General features: G+C 41.3%; 1 protein-coding gene across 1 annotated transcript; it reads right to left on the bottom strand.

Annotated features, from left to right (window-relative positions):
- Positions 1-2,124: 2,124 nt before the first annotated feature.
- LOC130493067 (lysophosphatidic acid receptor 1-like) lies at positions 2,125-15,341 on the bottom strand (the record flags this gene model as incomplete). Its single annotated transcript, XM_056866844.1, has 2 exons — positions 15,174-15,341; positions 2,125-2,857 (listed from the first exon to the last, which is right to left on the bottom strand). Coding segments are annotated over exons 1-2 (793 nt in total), but the record flags the coding sequence as incomplete, so codon positions are not given.
- Positions 15,342-18,786: the final 3,445 nt, after the last annotated feature.

Raw genomic sequence — 18,786 nt, forward strand, 5'->3', positions numbered from 1 at the left:
TTTTCATCAGTGGAAAAGTTGGTTGGATCCAACCCACAGTGTGCAATCCTTCCAAGGCCATTTTATGCTGACAAGTCAGTGTAGCACAAGATTTTGGAAACCGCTACCTAGAATATCTGATATTAGATATCACAAGATAACATACAACGCACCTACAAGTGGATTTAATCCTATAATATGCTGCAAATAATTTATTTCCTATATGTAGGATAACCCTTTGATCCATAAACAGGTGACTACTGCATTCTGGCCAGTGTGCTTAACTTCTGTTCCTTATCCATGTAAGTAGCAAACCTTAATAAATTGCAATTTGAGTTCTACATATGCAATGCAAAGATACTTCCTTTTATTCTGTATAGAAACAAAGCAATAATGTTACAAGAGAGGTTACTAATGAATGGAATTAAAATAAATTTCTCTATATACATTTTTCATGCATTAGATAGAGTGTATGTATAATGAGAACTGATACTGTTGAGAGCTATGAGCATGTTAAAATATTTAGAAAGGCACAGCACGTGCTAGCCGCAGTCTGAACAATCATTATAAAAACAAGTCAAGGCTGTTATCTAGTGAGGTTCACAATGACGTTAGGTGTGACTAACGCTAGTCAATATGCATGGCCCTTTGTCCCATTTTCAACAAAGTGCTGGAGAAAAAAAATTTCCTCCTTAATTGTCAGACTATAGATACATATCTTTTATGGAACCTCCTCAAAAAAAGAGAAGGGTGTTGAGTAATAGCTAGCAAACAGCAGTCACACTTTGCCCAAACCAGGCATTAACTACCAAGCAAAATGTGGTCCATGTGTCTTGCTTTATTAAAACAAACAACTCCCACAATACATTTCAAATAGCTATTATGTAGGAAGCATATGAAGGAAATACCAGTCCCTATGTCTGAATACTTCTAAGAGCCTCTTAGCACATTCTCTCGGGGGCAAGACAGCCACTGAAGAGTGTGCGGAATCTGAAGTCATGTGAAAGGAATACAGGTTGAGTGACCCATATCCAAAAATCCAAAATGCTCCAAAATCTGAAAGTTTTTGAGCTGACATGACGCCACACTTCAAAACTCAGGCATTATTCATAGGGCCTGGCCCTCAAGCAGCGCAACAAGTCTCCTGCATCTGCAATGCCCTGCCCACCTCAGCAGCAACTGCGTAAGTTTGCTGGCAGCAGTGAGTCTTCCCACTCCCTTCGCACAGGCTAAAAATTCTAGCATAGGATAATCAAACCCCGCCCCTTCCAAGCCACAGGTCACAGCTGCTGGCTAGAAGCTGCCAGAAGCTGTGCCTTAAAGGTGCCGGCTGCAAGCTCTCATGGCACTTCGCTCTTTGCCTCATGCTGGGGTACAGTTCAAGGTAGGAAGGAACCAGACCTATGTGCATTATTCCAAAATCTGAAAAAATCTGAAAGACCTCTGGTCCCAAACATTTCAGGTAAGGGATAGTCAACCTGTACTTGATATGTCTCCTTCACATAATAGCATCATCTCTTCCACAAGCTGGGGCAATGCTAGAATGGAAAGAGATGCATTAGATTCCTCCCCCATGACCTTGGGCTGCTGTTATACTGCAGTGGCTTCCACACCTCTGGGGTAATGTTGGGAGGCTCAAAAGGTGTTTCTAAAATTGCTTCCTCTGAATGGTTAGAAAGGAAAGAATGCAGTGAATACAGAACAGGGCTAACTTGGCAACAGGAACAGAATGGGGGTGAGGGGGAATTCACATTATTTTGAACCCTGATGCTGAGTTTTGACCAAGGTAGTATTCTATAAACTAGAAAGCAAACTAGTCAATTTTATGCCAATAAAGGTTTGAATGAATGAATGAAAAAAGTTATTCTTTTCAGATGACAACACTTGGGAGATTTAGTTCTGTCATTGAAGAGGGTGCTATTTAGTTCTGTCATCGAAGAAGGGAAATATTTCTTGATAGATGATCATCTGCACGTCCCTAGAAAAGTAACTTACAGTGTACACTAATTTTAACATGCACTATGAAATGCAACACTGCTAGAGAACTGGGAGAGGGGGGGACACTCAATGTTCTGTCTTCCTGGACAGAATTCAATGGTGTTCCACTGGGGCAGTTGTGATAAAAATTTGGCTAAAGAGACTTACCAAGCACAATGACCACAGTCTTCAGAAGACTCATCATGGTGTCCCGATTTCTACGTGGTCCAGAACTATGTCTAGACATTCTCATAGTCCTCTGGCGGACATAGCCAAAGATATGAGCATATAAGACCACCATGACTACAAAGGTGACCAGGTTGAAAATAGCCCAGAAGACCAAGTAAGAGTCACTGTAGAGCGGTGCCATGTTGGAACAGTGAGTGAGGTCACAGATACAGTTCCAGCCCACACTTGGTATAGCTCCCATGATGATGGCCATAGTCCAGATGACAACAATTACCACCACGACTCGCCGGTTACTCATCCGAGTATGCAACTGCATGCGGAACACTGTGATGTGCCTCTCTATAGCAATTGCCAGCAAGTTGGCAACAGAGGCTGTCAGGCTAGTATCAATGAGACCCTGACGAAGGAGCCAGGTGCTGACAGTCAATCTTCTAGTGTTGGGTCCCGTGTTAAACATTAGGTAGAAGTATGCCAGTCCTGCAAAGAAGTCTGCAGCAGCTAAGTTAGCCATTAGGTAATAAATAGGAAAGTGAAATCGCCGGTTGACATAGATAGCCACCATAACTAAGAGGTTGGCTAGCATGATGAAGACACATACTGTAATCCCAAGCCCCATCACAAGCTTGCTCACAGTGTTCCATTCAGTGGCTAGAGGTTTCCCACTTCGGTTGTAAAAGAAGGCAATGGTTTCATTGTAGTAACACTGAGGTTCCTGGAAAAGAAGAACATAAAGCAGAATTACAAGTTAGAACTGGAAGTATTGTGCTGTCTGAAAATGTTGACTAGGAGAGAAAACTAAGGAAAAGTTCTGGAGGTCTCCAATTATGTAAATATACCTTAGGACTGAATTAAAACTATAGCTGTTAAACGAACCCTTGGAAAATGGCAATGCAGCCATTCTACGTGGGTGGTGGAAGTGGAAGGCTTATTTTGTTCCATTTACAGCAATTCAACACAACTCTTCTACAGGGGCCATCTTGGTGGAAGGCTTATTGTGTCCAATGTATGGCTGTCCAATTTCAGACAATGCAGCCCTTCTACATGGTTCCTTTTGGTAGAAGGCTTATATTGTCTGAAGTAAAAATAGTTTGTGTCAAATTCTTCATTACTGTCATCCATTTAAACATTTGTTCTACATTATATATTTTTCTATAACAAGTTTGTGTAATGAATGTACTAGACGGTATCTGTAAAAGAACAATTAAGATACAAAACCCTTTCAAGGTTAGCAATTTTCCGTTTTGGAAGTTAAACAGCAGCTGAACAGATTTTATATGCTTTGCAAGACACAGTAAGAGACAATGTATTCAGTGGGGGATTCACATCTATAACTCAATCTCTGTTTATTAAAAACAGTCTTAGACCAGCACAGACCTGTGAGTCCCTTCCTCCAGAAAAACGTTGCTTTGTAATTGGCTGTGGTGTATTTTTTTGAAATATACCACCAGTCCTCCAGCCCCACAGTGCGATTCTTTCATTTCATCTGTCCTGAGTGGCCATTTTACAGCCAATGCAGAGAAGGGTCCGGACCCCCCCCCCCAATTCTTTTCTGCGTAACTCAATGCAGGGGTCATAAGAACATAAAACCACTCACACGGTCATTTGTAACATTCATCATCCCATCAGTAGTCTTGCACTCACAAACAAAAAGAAAGGCTTTCATGTCTATAAGAGGTCGAGTATAAGGGGAGGGCGGCAAATCAGTCTGGCTCTGTTCCATCCTGCCCAGAACTGAAAATGACCCACACTCACTGTGAAACTGACCCAAAGCAGCCAGATTAGCCCAACAAATATATATACAAAAACTAAGAATTTTAAAACAAACTAGTGATGCTGTACCTGTAAGAACAGGATGGCAAGGTACATAATATTTGGTAGCCCAAAAATTCATTGTAAAGATTTTATAAGCAGCATACTCTCCAATGATAACCAACCATTTATATTCAGGAGATTGAAGGGTGACAAGGTTTTATATATGTTTAATCTCAAATACTTAACTTTTCTTCACCAAGTTTCAAGTATTTTAAAGCAAATTATGAATACAAAGAATGCAAAAAATAAAGGTTTTAAACAAACAACGTGTAAGCCAAACCAGCTTCCTTCACCCTTGAGTCGTGTGATCCAGCCAAGACTACTGTACTCCATCTGGTGAGGTGGATCTCTGGGCATTTTCAAACACTATCGTTATATTCACTTTCTTAGAAAAAGCAAACAAACCATTACAGTTTGATAAACACACTGGTTTGACCATCTCACTGTTTGTCTGAGTCAGTCTGGCAGTTCCCTGTAAGCATTTTAATTTCAACAAGTAGACGACAATTGTCCAAACCTTCCAGGACCAAAATAAAGATTCAAGAAAATCCTACTATCTATTTCCTCAGTTTGCATTTCAGTTGAAAACCTGAGACTGTTACACGTACCAACTGTTAGAGAAAGTGATCTGAGCCAGACAGCTTGTATGACAAGGGAGATTTCTGAAAAGGGTGTTACCAAAAAAAGGATCTTCAGCAACTGGGAGGTAGTGGAAACAACTGTATGTTAGAAAGGTCAAAGACCTTGTTGGAAGCTATGATTACAAACAGTCAGATACCCTGTTGGAAGCTATGATTACAAACCTCCACCAACTGCCGGTAAAAAACAAAACAAAAACCTAAGAGGGTGTTGACCTTCCCTACTATGTATTCATTGTGAAGTTATTGCAAAGAAATGACAAAATGAAGAATAGCTTTTGGGGGAGGGGGGGATGACCTAGACTATGCACAAGGAAGTCGTGCTGTCCTTAGCTCTCAAGAGAATTTCGTCAAGAAGTACCAAATAAAAACTCTAAATTTAAATGTCAAATTCTCAAAGGACTACTCCCTTTTGTCACCGGAGTTCATATAAACCATATGGTATGCCCTTTCAAAGGATATGTGTTTAAATAGAACCCAATGACAACATTCAAAAATAGTTGTGGGGAAGACAATACACCCATGTAGAAAGCCAGTGTAGTGGTTAAGAGTGTGGGACTAGTATGTGGGAAACCCTGATTTGAATCCCAACTTGTGCCATGGAGGTTCGCTGGATGCCCTTGGGCTAGTCATCTTCTCTCAGGCTACCCTATCTTACAGGGTGTTGTGAGGATAATGTGGAGGAGAAGAGAAAGATGTAAACTGCTTTGGATGCCCATTGGGAGAAAGGCGGAGTACAAATGAATTACGTAAAAATAATAAATACCCCTCAAAGCACTTTGTGTGGTCCATGGATTCAGTGGAGTCACCTGTGTCCATCCAGATTGCTCTCCCAACACCTTACTATACACTATCCTTTCTTCTCTGCAGTGATATAATTCCCCCCCCCCGCCCCCAGCTCTTCAAGCCTTGACAACCATGAAAACTGCAATGTACTATGATGGTGTCTTTATATATGCTGTCCTCTCCTTTATCTCCTTATATCAAGACAAGTCAAGTTTACTGAATAAGGCCGTAGGTCATTACAATCTATCTCCTTATATAATCAACCACAATTGCTAATTAATATCTGGTCAACCGCCTACTAATGTTAAATAAATCACCTCAGCCATTCTAACTAGGGTTAATTCCAAACAGAATAGTAAAAACCATGTCCCTTGAGAAAATGTATAATGTTCCAAGATGTTTTACAATTATCCTGTTTTACTGTGTAAAGGATTTATTTAATTTATGCATGCAGTCGCCAATTTCCTTGTGTTTTAGTCTGCAGAATATAAGGTTTATATACAAACACTTTGGAAATAAAATAAAAGGTAAAATAATTTGTTGCTTGCACCAATTAAAGTTTTATGTGGACGAGGTCACCTTATTGGTTATTTTTTAAAAAGGAGCTATCAGTCCTCAATTATGTCTTTTTTTAAAAAAAATCACCCAGTTACTTATGAGAGGTCCTTATTTCAGAGGCATGAAATTTAGCAGTATGTACTTCATGTCTCAGATTCACTTCTTGTTGTTTTATTAGTATACATATTTTTAATGCTGAAATGCATATACCTCACTTTGCTCAGGATGGAATGCTATAAGGCTGTCTTAAACAATAATGGGAATTCAATCAAAGAAATTCATGTGGAAACGAAGAACCTTACCAATAAACAATGCTGACTCAGTAGTAGAATGGATTTTTCTTTGAACAGGGGAGGGGGGAAAGGTTTTAATGAACCTAATAAAACTACTCAACTTTTTCACTCCATGGGAGCATACAGATGCCATTGACCCAAGGCACTGGTATCACGCCATGGCTTATGGAGAGACACAACTGCAGTGACTATCAACCAGCATGACTACTGTGTTCCGTGTTCATCCCCCTATCAAACACACACGTCCCATAATGTAAGTCTTCTTTTTTTATATATTTTTTTATTTTTAGAACATAAAATAAAAATAAACAAACATAATAATAATAATACAAAACATTAAAAAAATACAAAAGGGTATCTATATAAACTTATCAATACATTTACAATTACAGAGTATATAAAATTGGAAAAACTAAGATACCCCTTTGACCCTCTACCCACCTTAAAAAAGTGACCCATCACCCGACTTCCGTAGAAGTGTCTTAACAGTATTGAAGATATTAACTATAAAATATAAATTTATTAAATCTAATTTCTATAACTCTCTAAGTAAAATAGTAAAATCCATTTTTGCCAGTTTATCCCAATATGTGGCAGCCTTACCCCAAGTTTTTTTTAAATTCTTCCAAATCCTTTCCATGTAGGAATTCCGTTAATTTGGCCATCCTCATATAAATCCATAATTTCTCTCTCCAGTCCCAAATTGAAGGTTTATTTACTTGCTTCCATACTCTAGCTATTACTATTCTTGCAGCGGCAAAACTGTATTGACAAATAACCCTGTCATATTTACCTATGCTGGTTTGTGGAATTCCTAACAAACAAAATGAGGGTTCTCTTTTTACTCTCACATTAATCAAATTGTTAGTTTCCCTAATAACTTTTTTCCAAAAGCTTTTAATTTTTTTACATATCCACCATACATGCATAAAAGTGCCTCTTTCGTTTCCACATTTCCAACATAAATCCCCCTCTTCTTTTTTCATTTTAAATATCATCACAGGCGTTATATGCCACCTATAAAACATTTTTTATAGATTTTCTCTAATTTTGTTAGTTGTTGTAAATTTAAATTCTCTCGTCCATAGGTTTTCCCATATTTCCAGGTCAATATTAGATCCTAACTCCTTCATCCATTTTATCATTACCGGTTTAATTCTTTCTTGTTCTAAATTAATTTTAATTAATAATTTATATATTCTTCCTATCAATCCTTTATTTACCTTTACTAATATATTCTCAAATTCAGATTTAGTTTTATTAAATTGTTGCATAAGCAGAGTTGACTCTGTAGGCTGTTATGATCATTCCTTCCACAATTGCTTCTTCCTCCTGGAGAAATTCAGTCAGCAGCAGTTTCAGATAATGTTTTAAGTCCTTTCCCTCCAGTTTTTCTTTGATGCCACTTATGCGAATCCAGCTCTCCTTTATTTTTAATTCTAACATTGCTGTGTGGTTGTCTCGTTTTTGTTCTCTCTCTTGACTCGCCTCCGAGTTTGTTCAGTCTGCAATCATTTGGCAGTTATTCAAACCCCCTCCGATTTTTAACTTTGTTTAAACAGTTAATTCAGCTGGCAGAGGTGAATTTCCAGTGCGCCACAGCTGGCAAAAGGCCAAGTTTCGATTTGGATTTGTTAGAGAGTCTTAGAAAAAGTTCCTGTATGCTTTTTTATTCTTTAAAAACACTGCCAGACACCTCCGAGGTAGCTGTTTTTAATAAGCTTTAGAAAATGAGAAAAAAAACCTTGTTTGTGAGATCTGGGTCTCCTCGCCGCTTTCCCCCGGCTGCTCAGACTTTAATGGCACTGCCTCCCTCGCTCACTCGTCCAAACGTCCGCCGCCGCTTCTGAGGCAGCGGGCGCTCCTAGGACAGGAAGCTTGGCAGTGCCGCAGTCAGCATCCCCTCTCTTTCAAGGGGTGCCGTGTGCCAGGTGTTGGGGGGGGGGCGGATTCCCTGCCCCCGGGCCGCTTTGAGCACAGAGGACGATTGTTCGCGCTTTCACGGCGTTCCCCCCGGATCCGGAAGCCGATAATGTAAGTCTTCTAAGGTTCAACTTGCTTTGATGGACCATAGCATGAAAAATATGTAAGCAAAATATACAATGGTATAAATTGTGTATCTGTAAACTGTATATCTACTCTGCTGATCTTTAACAGGAATGCCAGGAGTGAATTCCAGAGAAGTAGTTCTCATAGTAAGTTGCTGCATGAGAACTTCTTTGGAGTTGCCTGAACATTTGTTGCTTTCATGTGATAAGCCAAAAGAGAGTATACTCTGTGAACTAATTATCACAAACTCTCACCAGGAATGTCTGAGAGTAGTATGGAGATAGGCTAAACAATTTAGACAGTCCCCAGTGAATGACTCTCTTCTCCGGAACAGCATATGGAAACAAGTTAGAATGGCCTCCGTGAGCAAGTCATATTATGAGAAACCAATTTCTGCTAGAGAGAACAGTGAATTTCAGATGTATGGAAACACATGATTGCATTAACAACTACCAGCCTGGAACTTTTAACTGAGGTGCAATTTAAAATAGTAAGAATTAAGTGCTAGATCAGCAACACAGCATGCTAGATAATAGGAGCCCTAATCTAGATAAACCATATACTACAAAGTGTGGAAACTAATCTGGCCCAAATTGGTAAGGCAAAACAACCTCATCCATTGAAATTACAGCTTAATTTTACTTTGCAGATTTAAGGATAAAAGTTTTCATAGTTTGGAGTTTCACTGCTATTGATATTAACCATATACAACATTTAACACAATAGAAACAGATACATTTTGGGAAGAAATCAAAGCTATTACCCAGTTTCTAAGTCATTGGGGTATGACCATAAAACCATTTAATTAAATACCCTCATGGAAGGGTGCATCCATTCTGAGGGCTGCTAGTCTTCTAGTTGAGGTGATGGCTACTAAGAAAGCTACATTAAAGGATAACAGTGCCAAAGCACAGGTAGCTAGGGGTTCGAAAGGGGGGGGGGCAAGAATCTTAGAGATCTAATGAGAGTAACCACTGAGAGACTAATGTAGGTATTGGTGGGAATATATTGAGGAATATATTGAGGAGACAAACTTTTCAGAAAAAGCTTTGATAAACAATGGTACCATTGACCAAATCATGGTAAGATGACATGGCCACTAGGTGTACATTAATTGATGTAATCAAGAAACCCCTCTGGGTCAGGGATAATAAGTAATCCAGGACGAGGGTAAGGAGGCAGACAAAAGGGGAGATGCCTTGGTTCCTGGACCAATCCTCGAAAAGTTCCCACTTTCTGGCATATGAATATCTAGTAGAGGGTTTCCTGGATTGCAGGAGAACCTTGTGAACCTGGGTAGAGAGACCTAGGGTTTTGGACGTAGCCACCATGTCATTAAATGTAAATGGCCTACATTGTGGTGTAGTAGGTTGCCTCACTTTACTAAATCCAGTTCCAATGGGAGAGAAACAAAATCTAGGCTCGCTAACCTGTTGAGCTCTGAGAACCATATTTAGTGAGGCCAGAAGGGAGCCAACAGGGTGCAGTCTGCCTGGTCTGCCACGATCTTGCCCAGTACCCTTGAGAGGAGGGGAATGATAGGGAAAGTGAAAAAGAGGTGTCCCTGCCACTGAATCTGGAATGCATCTCATAGAGACAAGGGGTTGTCCCCTGCTAGGGTACAGAACCTCTCCACCTCTCTGTTGGCCCTCATAGCTACAGGTACGTGTTCTAAATAGACCATTTGTGGTTTGATGAAATGTGCTTAAGTGGTCTGCTAGAGTGTTTCAAATGCCTGCTATATGGATAGCCCTCAAAGAGATGTTTTTAATTAGGGCCACCTCACAGACCTTCAGGGCCTCCTTGCAAAGAGGCAACGATCCTGTGCCACCCTGTTTGTTAAGTAGTAAACTGCTGACTTGTTGTCCTATTGCATCAGCACCTTTGAGTCTCAAAGCATATCTGAGAATGATGTAAGGGCGTATCTGACAGCACGAAGCTCGAGTAGGTTAATCTGTAAATGTATCAGATCAACCTCCCAAATGCTCTGTACAGAAAAACCACAGTAATGGGCTCCCCAACCCTGAAGGGAGGCATCTGTCATAACTATGGCATCTGGACTCCAATGCCTGAAAGCGGTCACAGGAGTAGGTTAGAATCTTTAAGCCACCAAGATAATGACCTTATAATAGGTCGGGGGACTGAGAGATGATGGTGTTGTGAGCAAGTCAATGGGTTGAAGTGTCGAATGAACCAATTCTGTAAGTCTCGTATATGCAGTCTGGCATGTGCGGTCCTGGCAGTGGTTGAAGCCATAAGGTCTAATAGCCGTTGGATGGCCACTGTAGGTTGCCATCTGGATGTTTCACATGAGGGAACCAAAGCTTTAATGGTAGAAGCCCTTTCTACTGGGAGGAAGGCTCTACCTTTGACAGAGTTCAGTGTAGCTCCCACAAGCTGAATGTGTTGTGAAGGGACTAATTTTGATTTATCCCAATTGATTAAAAGGCCTAACTGAAGGCAGGTAGGAACCACCAGGTCAACCTGGGTATTCAAGTTGTCTCTAGACTGAGCTGTGATGAGCCCGTCATCAAGGTAAGGGAAGATAGAAGAGCCTTGAGATCTGAGGTGTGCAACCACAACTGCCATGCATTTGGTGAAGACCTGAGAGGCCGTGGCTAGGCTGAATGGGATCACAGCGTATTGGAATATATCAGGGCCATACCTGAACCTGAGGAATTTATGGTGGAAGGGGTGAACGGAGATATGGAAGTACACATCTATCAGGTCTAGGACCACAAACCATGTGTTTAAGCGGAGTAACTCTATCACAGCAGGAAGGGAGACCATCCTGAATTTAGAAACCAACAAATATTTATTCAACTCCCTAAGATCAATAATCAGTAAGTGACCACCATCCCTTTTATCAACAGTAAAAATTCTAAATTAAATTCCCCAACAATGAAACTCTGAAGAAACATGCTGCACAGCACCTTTAGTGTGGAGCTCTTGCAGCTGGTCAGCCAATTTGGCAAATGGGTTATCCCGGGCTGAGGAGGGCCCTCCCCAATAACTCAAAGGACCCAGTTGTCATGACAAATTCTGAGCCATTCATCAAAATATTGGGCCAACCTATTTGGGAAGGGAATACCTTCCTGTCTGGCCACATGGCCTAGTCGGAACCTATGTTGAGGTTGCTGATGTTACATGTCCTGGTGAAGGCTAGGAGCCGACCAAGGTCTACTGGAAGACTTACATTTGCCCATCTGGTCCTGCTGGAAATGGAGCTGCTGATATTGTCGCGGTTGAGGATACTGCTGTTGGTATCTGTTGTATCATTGGTTCTTGTAGAATGGGGTGGCTAACCCCTGTTGATGCAGTGTAAAGTGGTCTCTCAGCAGTTGGCTGTACGGCAACACTCCCAGGGACTTGACGGTTTGTCTGTCCTTTTTGATGTTGGTCAGGAATTCTGTAGTGTTAGAAGCAAACAAGGTGTTTCCTTGAAGGATAGGCCTTCTACCTGTGATCTAGTGTCTACAGGTAGTGCTGTGTTGCAGAGCCATGAGTGGCGTCTAAGAGTGATGGCAGAAGCAATGACCCTGCCAGCAATTTTGGCAGAATGCTTTGACAGGCGTATAGCCCCAGCTTGGATGAGGTTAACTAAAGTCTTAGTCTCCTCTAGGAGAGCATCCAGATGGGCAGAGAGTTTCTCCCAGAGGAAGAGAGTTGGTATCTGCCCATTATTGTCTGGAAGTTTGCTATACAAAAATTTAGGGCTGCAGAGGTGTAAATCTTTCTGCCCAAAGAGACCAGCCTTCTCCTTTCCCTGTCAGCAAGCGTGGAATGTTGACTTGGGCACTGCCTTGTCTGCATCTTGCCAGCAACAATAAAGGATGGTGGCAGGTGGATGGTAAGAAATTCAGCTGTATCCTGCTTAATTCAACAGAGATTCTCTATCTTCCTGGTAGAAGGAGGAGCAGAGGCAGGCGTGGTGTGAGAGCCAGCATGGTATAGTGGTTAAGAGCGTTGGACTCTAATCTGGATAATCGGGTTTGATTCCCCACTCCTCTACATGAGCGGTAGACTCTAATCTGGTGAATCAGGTTGGTTTCCCCACTCTTCCACATGAAGCCAGCTGGGTGACCATGGGCTTGTCACAGTTCTTTTCGAGCTCTCTCAACCTCCCCCACCTCACAAGGTGTCTGTTGTGGGGAGAGGAAAGAAAGGAGATTGTAAGCCAGTTTAATTCTCCTTAAAAGGTAGAGAAAATCGACGTATAAAAACCAACTCTTCTTCCACATTGTAGAAGTGAGGTTCGATAGACCCTCCAGTACCGGGAAGGCCTCAATACCTGGTGCAACGGAATAGAGCTTACTGAGTATCTTATCACAAGGCATATTACCCCAAGTTGTCAATCTTGAGTGCCTGTGCCATATGAAGCATTTGCTCCCCGTGTAAGTGAAGATCTTCACTGGGCGAAACCAGGTTGGTGTCACCCACTCACTCATCAGGAAATGTTTCAGGCCAACCCTCCGAGCTGTCAACCGAAGCCTTGGGCTCATACTCTTCCGGCTCCGAATCACCATATGGTGATACCTGGGCAAATATGGGCTGGGAGATTGATGCCGATGGAACCGTAGCGGGTTGGAGTGGTCTACCCACGAGGTTCAGTTTTCTGAGCCAGCAGAAGTCGACCCAGTCTTGGACCTGGCTTGGTAATAGGAATGGTGGCTGAACCCGAACGCACTGATGCCAGGTTGAAGATCTCGGTTATGATAGGGCCTAAGCTAGGTTGGAATTGCCTTCAATAGGCAGGTCCAGTTCCAGGTCCAAGAAAGAATGAAGTGGAGATTTGGAGTGTATCGATGGAGTCTTGGGGATACCAAAATGACATCAGGTTTGGGCGTTAGAACTGGTTGTTCTGAACACTTACGTGTCCTCGGTTCCTTAAACTTCTTCTTATGTTTGGTCTTCTGCCCATGTTTCTTGGCAGGAGATTCTGAGCTAGCTTGACTTGAGTGCTTAGACGTATGCTTCGGATCCAGATGATGGGTCGATTTCATAACAGATGACCTGGGAACCAACCAAAACGAGGCCGTTGTCAAGGTGGGTCTTTTAGGATGAAGCTGTCAGAACCAACTGGGCCAAGGTAGGCCTCTTGGGGGTCCTGGAACTGCTCTCAGGTGGAGGGGAGACCTGTGCTTTTTGCCACAGTGAAGCCTTGAGTCTTGCTGCTCTATTCAAACTCGCTTTGGGGTTGAATTTCATACAGATCTTGCAGGCCTGTACATTATGGGCCTCACCAAGACAGATCAGAAAAGTCTCACGTTTGTCTGAGTGGGTCATTTTGGTCCGACATTGAAGGCCTTGGAAGCCATAACTGCTTTTGTAAGTCCAATGCTGAGACTCCTCCGAGCCACAAAAGGGGGACTGAGAGGTCCGATTTCCTGGTGACAGGGGAGTATGGAGGGGCTAGACCAGCAAGAGCTGTCTCAATCCACTTACAATCAATGAAAAAGAGCAACAGTCGAAGCTCTTACTCAAAGAGGTAGACAACATTAGAACACGTCCTCTCACAGCGGCACAGAGAAGGAACTGAAGGGAAGAGAAGCACGAGCCGGTTTCAACAGGATCCCATCCCGCTCACTCCAGAAGGGAGAGGCGCCCCCTCTGTAGACCTTAAACTAGTTCTCCGGCAGCAGGACTGCACACAGGCACAGTCCCAATCAATGCATCTTTTAGATTTCAGTATTCTTGAGCAATGCATTTTGCAATGCTGTTCAACTGGATTATTGATGTTCCTTCATATATGGTTCCAATCTTGCAGTCTCTGAAATATTTTCAATAGGATAATCCCTCTCCTCCCATCCATTCTATACATTTACTTGTTGTTCCAACAACTCTGCTGCATAATATTTGGCCATGCTTGCTGCATAATATTTGGCCATACTTGCTGCCTTGATAAATGGTTTCTAATTTCTGAAAGTCGAGCTGTATTGTGGGTAAGCAGTCTTGCAGCTTCTAGCTCTATGGCCACCTGAGCAATTTGACGTTGCATTCCCTGAAAATCAAATACACTTTTTCCAAATTGGGTTCTGTCCTTTGTATATGGAATACTGTGATCAAAGCATCCCTGTGCCGGCCCCAACATCTGAGCAGTTAACCCTATTCTGCCAGTATTGAGCATCCCAATGGCATACTTATACCCTTTTCAAACCTGCCCCAGGAAATTGGTCTCAAGCACCTTAATCCACATCATTCATTTATTCATTCACTCATTTATTTAGATTTATAATCTGCTCTCTTCCCAGCCAAGACCGGGCTCAGAGCGGCTAACCATTATGGTCAAGTCATTGTCATTATATAAAATTTCAGTACAACATAATACAGTTAAAAAAACCAATAAAATTTAACAGTAAACCAACAAAAATCAATTGAACCAATTGGTCCACTGATGATATAATAGTTGCCTTTCTTGTCAGTTTAAGTCTTCAAGGAAAATACATCATCGCTAGATCCAATCTCTGAAAGGCAGAAGCTGCCCATCAATATTTTTCCCAGCCTAGGCAAATAATTTCTCATTTGTTCTTCTGTGCCATTTCCTGTAAACAGTTTATTAGCTTAGTACATGTGATGCTCCATTCCAAACACATAGGCATGTTTACTGGAGTACATTGGATAAAAAGAATAGAGATACTCTACTACTGCAAAACAGTCATGGGCCTGTTTTTGATGCCATGTTATCTCTACATATGGCATGGCAGAAAGCCATGCCATCTCTACATACATTAGCAGAAAGTTCCCTATACATGTGGAAAGGAGAGTTCCCTATACATGTGCATACCTGGCATTTAGCATGGCGCATAAACGTCTAACTACAAAAGCTCAGAAACCTAAGCATGATATCTTCCAAAGTTGCTTTAAGCTCTGTCGTTGAACTGTTTCAACTTACCTCAATTAATTCCGTTTGAGTCACCACAGAATAGGGTACCTCTGCTGAAGGGTCTGCCATGGTTACACAACAGAGTTAGTGGTGTATTAAATCTCTTCTACTTTCCACACTTCAAATGTTTAGGTTAATCTTGGGATTCTGGATCAGTTACCAATCATGGTGACATTTAGGCCTAGAAAGAAAAGAAGTGTTTTAGAACCTTTTAAAAAAATCAAAAAACATTTCCTAACTCAACTAAAAGACAGTTTATATGAAAGTCTAAGAAACAATGGGTTGGATTCAACAATCTGCTGAAGCAAGGATTGCAGATTTTTACACAAGGGTTGTGGCTCTTTCCAGCCCTCCTCAACGATTTCCAACTTCAGGAAAGTTGAGTAACTGATGTGAGTTGATGGATTGTAGTGAGTTGGTGGACTTAAGTGAGAAAAGACAAGGGAGCAAAACTGTCCCTCTTCTTTCAGCAGAGCTCTGCTCACAGAAGAGGATGAAGTGGCAAAAAGCACAATTTCCCCTCCTTGCGGTGGCCCACTGACCCATGTGGCTATTACTCTATGCACGCCCCACAACCCCAGGAATCAACTTTCCCAGGGTCAGAAATGGCTGTTGGGAATACACATATGAAATCATTTTACAATGTGAGAACATTGGTCTATCAAGGTCTGTATTATCTCCTCTGACTAGCAATGGCTCTCCAGTGTCTCAAGGAAAGGTCTTCCACATTACTTATACCTGGTCCTTTTAACTGGAGATGACAGGGATTGAACCTGGGATCTCCTGTATGCAAAGCAGATGCTCTGCCATTAAGCCATAGTTTTGCCCAACCTCAGTCCCACAGTTCTCGCAAGAGGGAAAGCAGAGAAGATCTGTGACCATCTGCATCTTTCCCTGATGTATCACTGGACTGAACCCATTATTTAACCCATTTGTATAGATAATCACTGAATCTAAACCAAAATGAAAAAAAAGAAGTTCAGGTACATTTTTGTACACCAAAATATGAAACTTTGGCATAAAATAATAGTAGTTTCAAAAGCTATTTAAATCTCACCAAGCAACATATTACATTTTTCTGTTCCACACAAACAAAATATGGATTAGAAAATGCCAACCTCTGATTGCTCAATCATATCTATAACAGCCTGTTCAGATATGCCTGCTAAACTGTTTCATGTTGTGAAAACTGTATCTAAATGTCCCGCACCATTTTATAGTGTATGGTAGCTTCACAGTTACCAAATACAGAGCTTTAGAACAGTCAGTCCCTTTTTCAGTTGAGATTATCTTTGGGTTACAGAGTCCACCAAATGAATGGCAATAAAGCAATAAAATGAAACAAATTAAAAACGAAACACGTTTAACTCTAGCTAGAACAGCACTTTAGAAAAGACTGCAAAAGAGACTCACTTGTCAACTATAAAATGTTCACAGATACCAACACATGGAATTTTATCCCATAACAGCTGACAAATGATACAGCACTGAATGGAATACCCCCAGAATCTGAAACCAGCTTTAACTATGTAATAGCAATAGCAACTGTGTGCATCTTGCTAGTCTTTCTATGACCTAAAGTCAGTTTTAAAACCAAAATGTGCTTTAACAAACATATGAGCTGTGTTGCATTTGGAAAAGGAGAATTGTATACTTATGCAAATGTTATCGGGTGTCAAGATTCAATTTCTAGCACTTAGTTATTAATGCTCAGGCGATGTTGGCTCGTTACCTAGCATGCTTCTTCCTGGAAATAAAAATGCTGAGAACATCTCTTACTGAACAAATATAAACATTAGCCCATTAAATAAATAACTCGAATTTGTCATGGCATTGCTAATAATTCAGAATGTTGACTAGTCCTTCTAGCATTACTCATCATGTCAAGTGAAAGCAGCCCTTTTTGAGTTAGTGATGCTTTCCTTAAAGGCAACATCAAATTTGCACGTCAAGATGGAAACTACTTCTCCTACTCTAAAACACAGTCATTACAAAACATTTGCTTCAATATCCAAAATACCTCTTACTTATTTCACTCTTTGATCTCCTCCACATTGCTGCCTCTCCCTTATTTTCCAAAACTGAAGAACAACTCACACCCACCCTTAGTGTACAGTTACTCATTTCTGTTTCTTGGTTTATTCTCACAACGCATTTCAAAACCAGCTCATTTACATATATAGTAGCACATTCTCTATCCGCCTCACAAATTTACTGAAACAATTCAAGTCTGTACAACTTGGGATCCATCAAACCAAAAAACAGTCCACAAACTATTCTGGCAGCTTAAAAGGAGCTCAATAAACCTGTTTTTGCAACTTGCCTCAACTGCAAAAGGAAGTGGTTAAGCACTTGGCCACTTACGCCATCCAGGGTGACATGGATGCCAGAAGGGGGACCTGGACGCCATTCTCCTAACGCCGACGCAGCAGTGCCGCCCAATAACGCTGGCTGGGCCTTCCACCGGCATCCCACCGGTGCAAAGCCCCGTGCCAGAGTGCCGGGGTGCATTCCCAGGGTATGCTGGGGGCGGAGCTGCCAGTAGGCACCTTCCTGACCCCTTTCACCCTGGTTAGCCGACAGCGAGAACAGAACTGCTGTGCCAGCTTTTTGCTGGCGCAGCCTCGCTGTTTTCAGTGGGCCAAAATGCCCCATTTAAAAATTAAAAACCTTTTAAAGGTCTTTTTAAAGCCTTTCAGTGGCCGGGGAATGGTTTTGGAGGTGCCTCGGCCATGCTATCCCCGACCACCGAAGGCTCAGGAATGGGCTGCCTGCCCCAATCCACTCCTTGACATGCCACCAGTTCTATGCCAGTCCTGGAGTTGTAGATATACGGTGTTTGAACAGCTTAGCATTGGTATATCTCCAGACATACTACCATATCTCACAATTATTTCAGTCTATCTATGATATGAGAAGTTGAATGATTTTAAAGATGCACTGGCATAGGGCTTAGTCACCATCCTAAACCCTTCAGAGAAAAAGTTTAGGTCTGCATTGCCAGATGCAGTAATAATCTAGTCTGTTCTGTTGCATAGTTTGGAATAAATATTGCTTAAAAGTAAAGCCACACACTCTTCATCTTGATTTAGATTTGGAACTGAATATTTTATCTAAAAATCCCAAAACCCAAGATGAAAATTATGCAGATGATTCTTGTCATTGTGAAGGGCAGTATAATCAGTTTAGATATCAGAATATGAGTTCTGCAAAAAAAAGACTTTGGTTTGTAATACTCTTAGCAAAATATCATAAATAATTTTTTTGAACAAAGATTTTCCTGAAACTCATGTGTTGTTTCCCTTTCGAATACAAAAGATCCCCCCCTACTTTTCTTTGATTAAAGTCTCAAATGCTGGGAAATGAGTGGGAGAATGGGCGAAAATGTAGCCAGCTACAAAAAGACATTATATTCACCCTCAGAAGTAAAAAAAAAAAAAAAAAAAAAAAAAAAAAAAAAAAATTCTATGAAAAGTGGGAAATGAATGAATGAAAGCAGAGATCCCCTTCCTAACTGAATAGCATTCTACACTGTTCTTATAAGCAATCAAACGAATGACACTTCTGTTCTGACTAGAGTTGCTACTGAACTTGCTTTTAACAATCACTTCTTTAGGCATTA

This window comes from Euleptes europaea, unplaced genomic scaffold, assembly GCF_029931775.1.
Source record: "Euleptes europaea isolate rEulEur1 unplaced genomic scaffold, rEulEur1.hap1 scaffold_129, whole genome shotgun sequence".
NCBI classification, from domain to species: Eukaryota; Metazoa; Chordata; class Lepidosauria; order Squamata; family Sphaerodactylidae; genus Euleptes; species Euleptes europaea.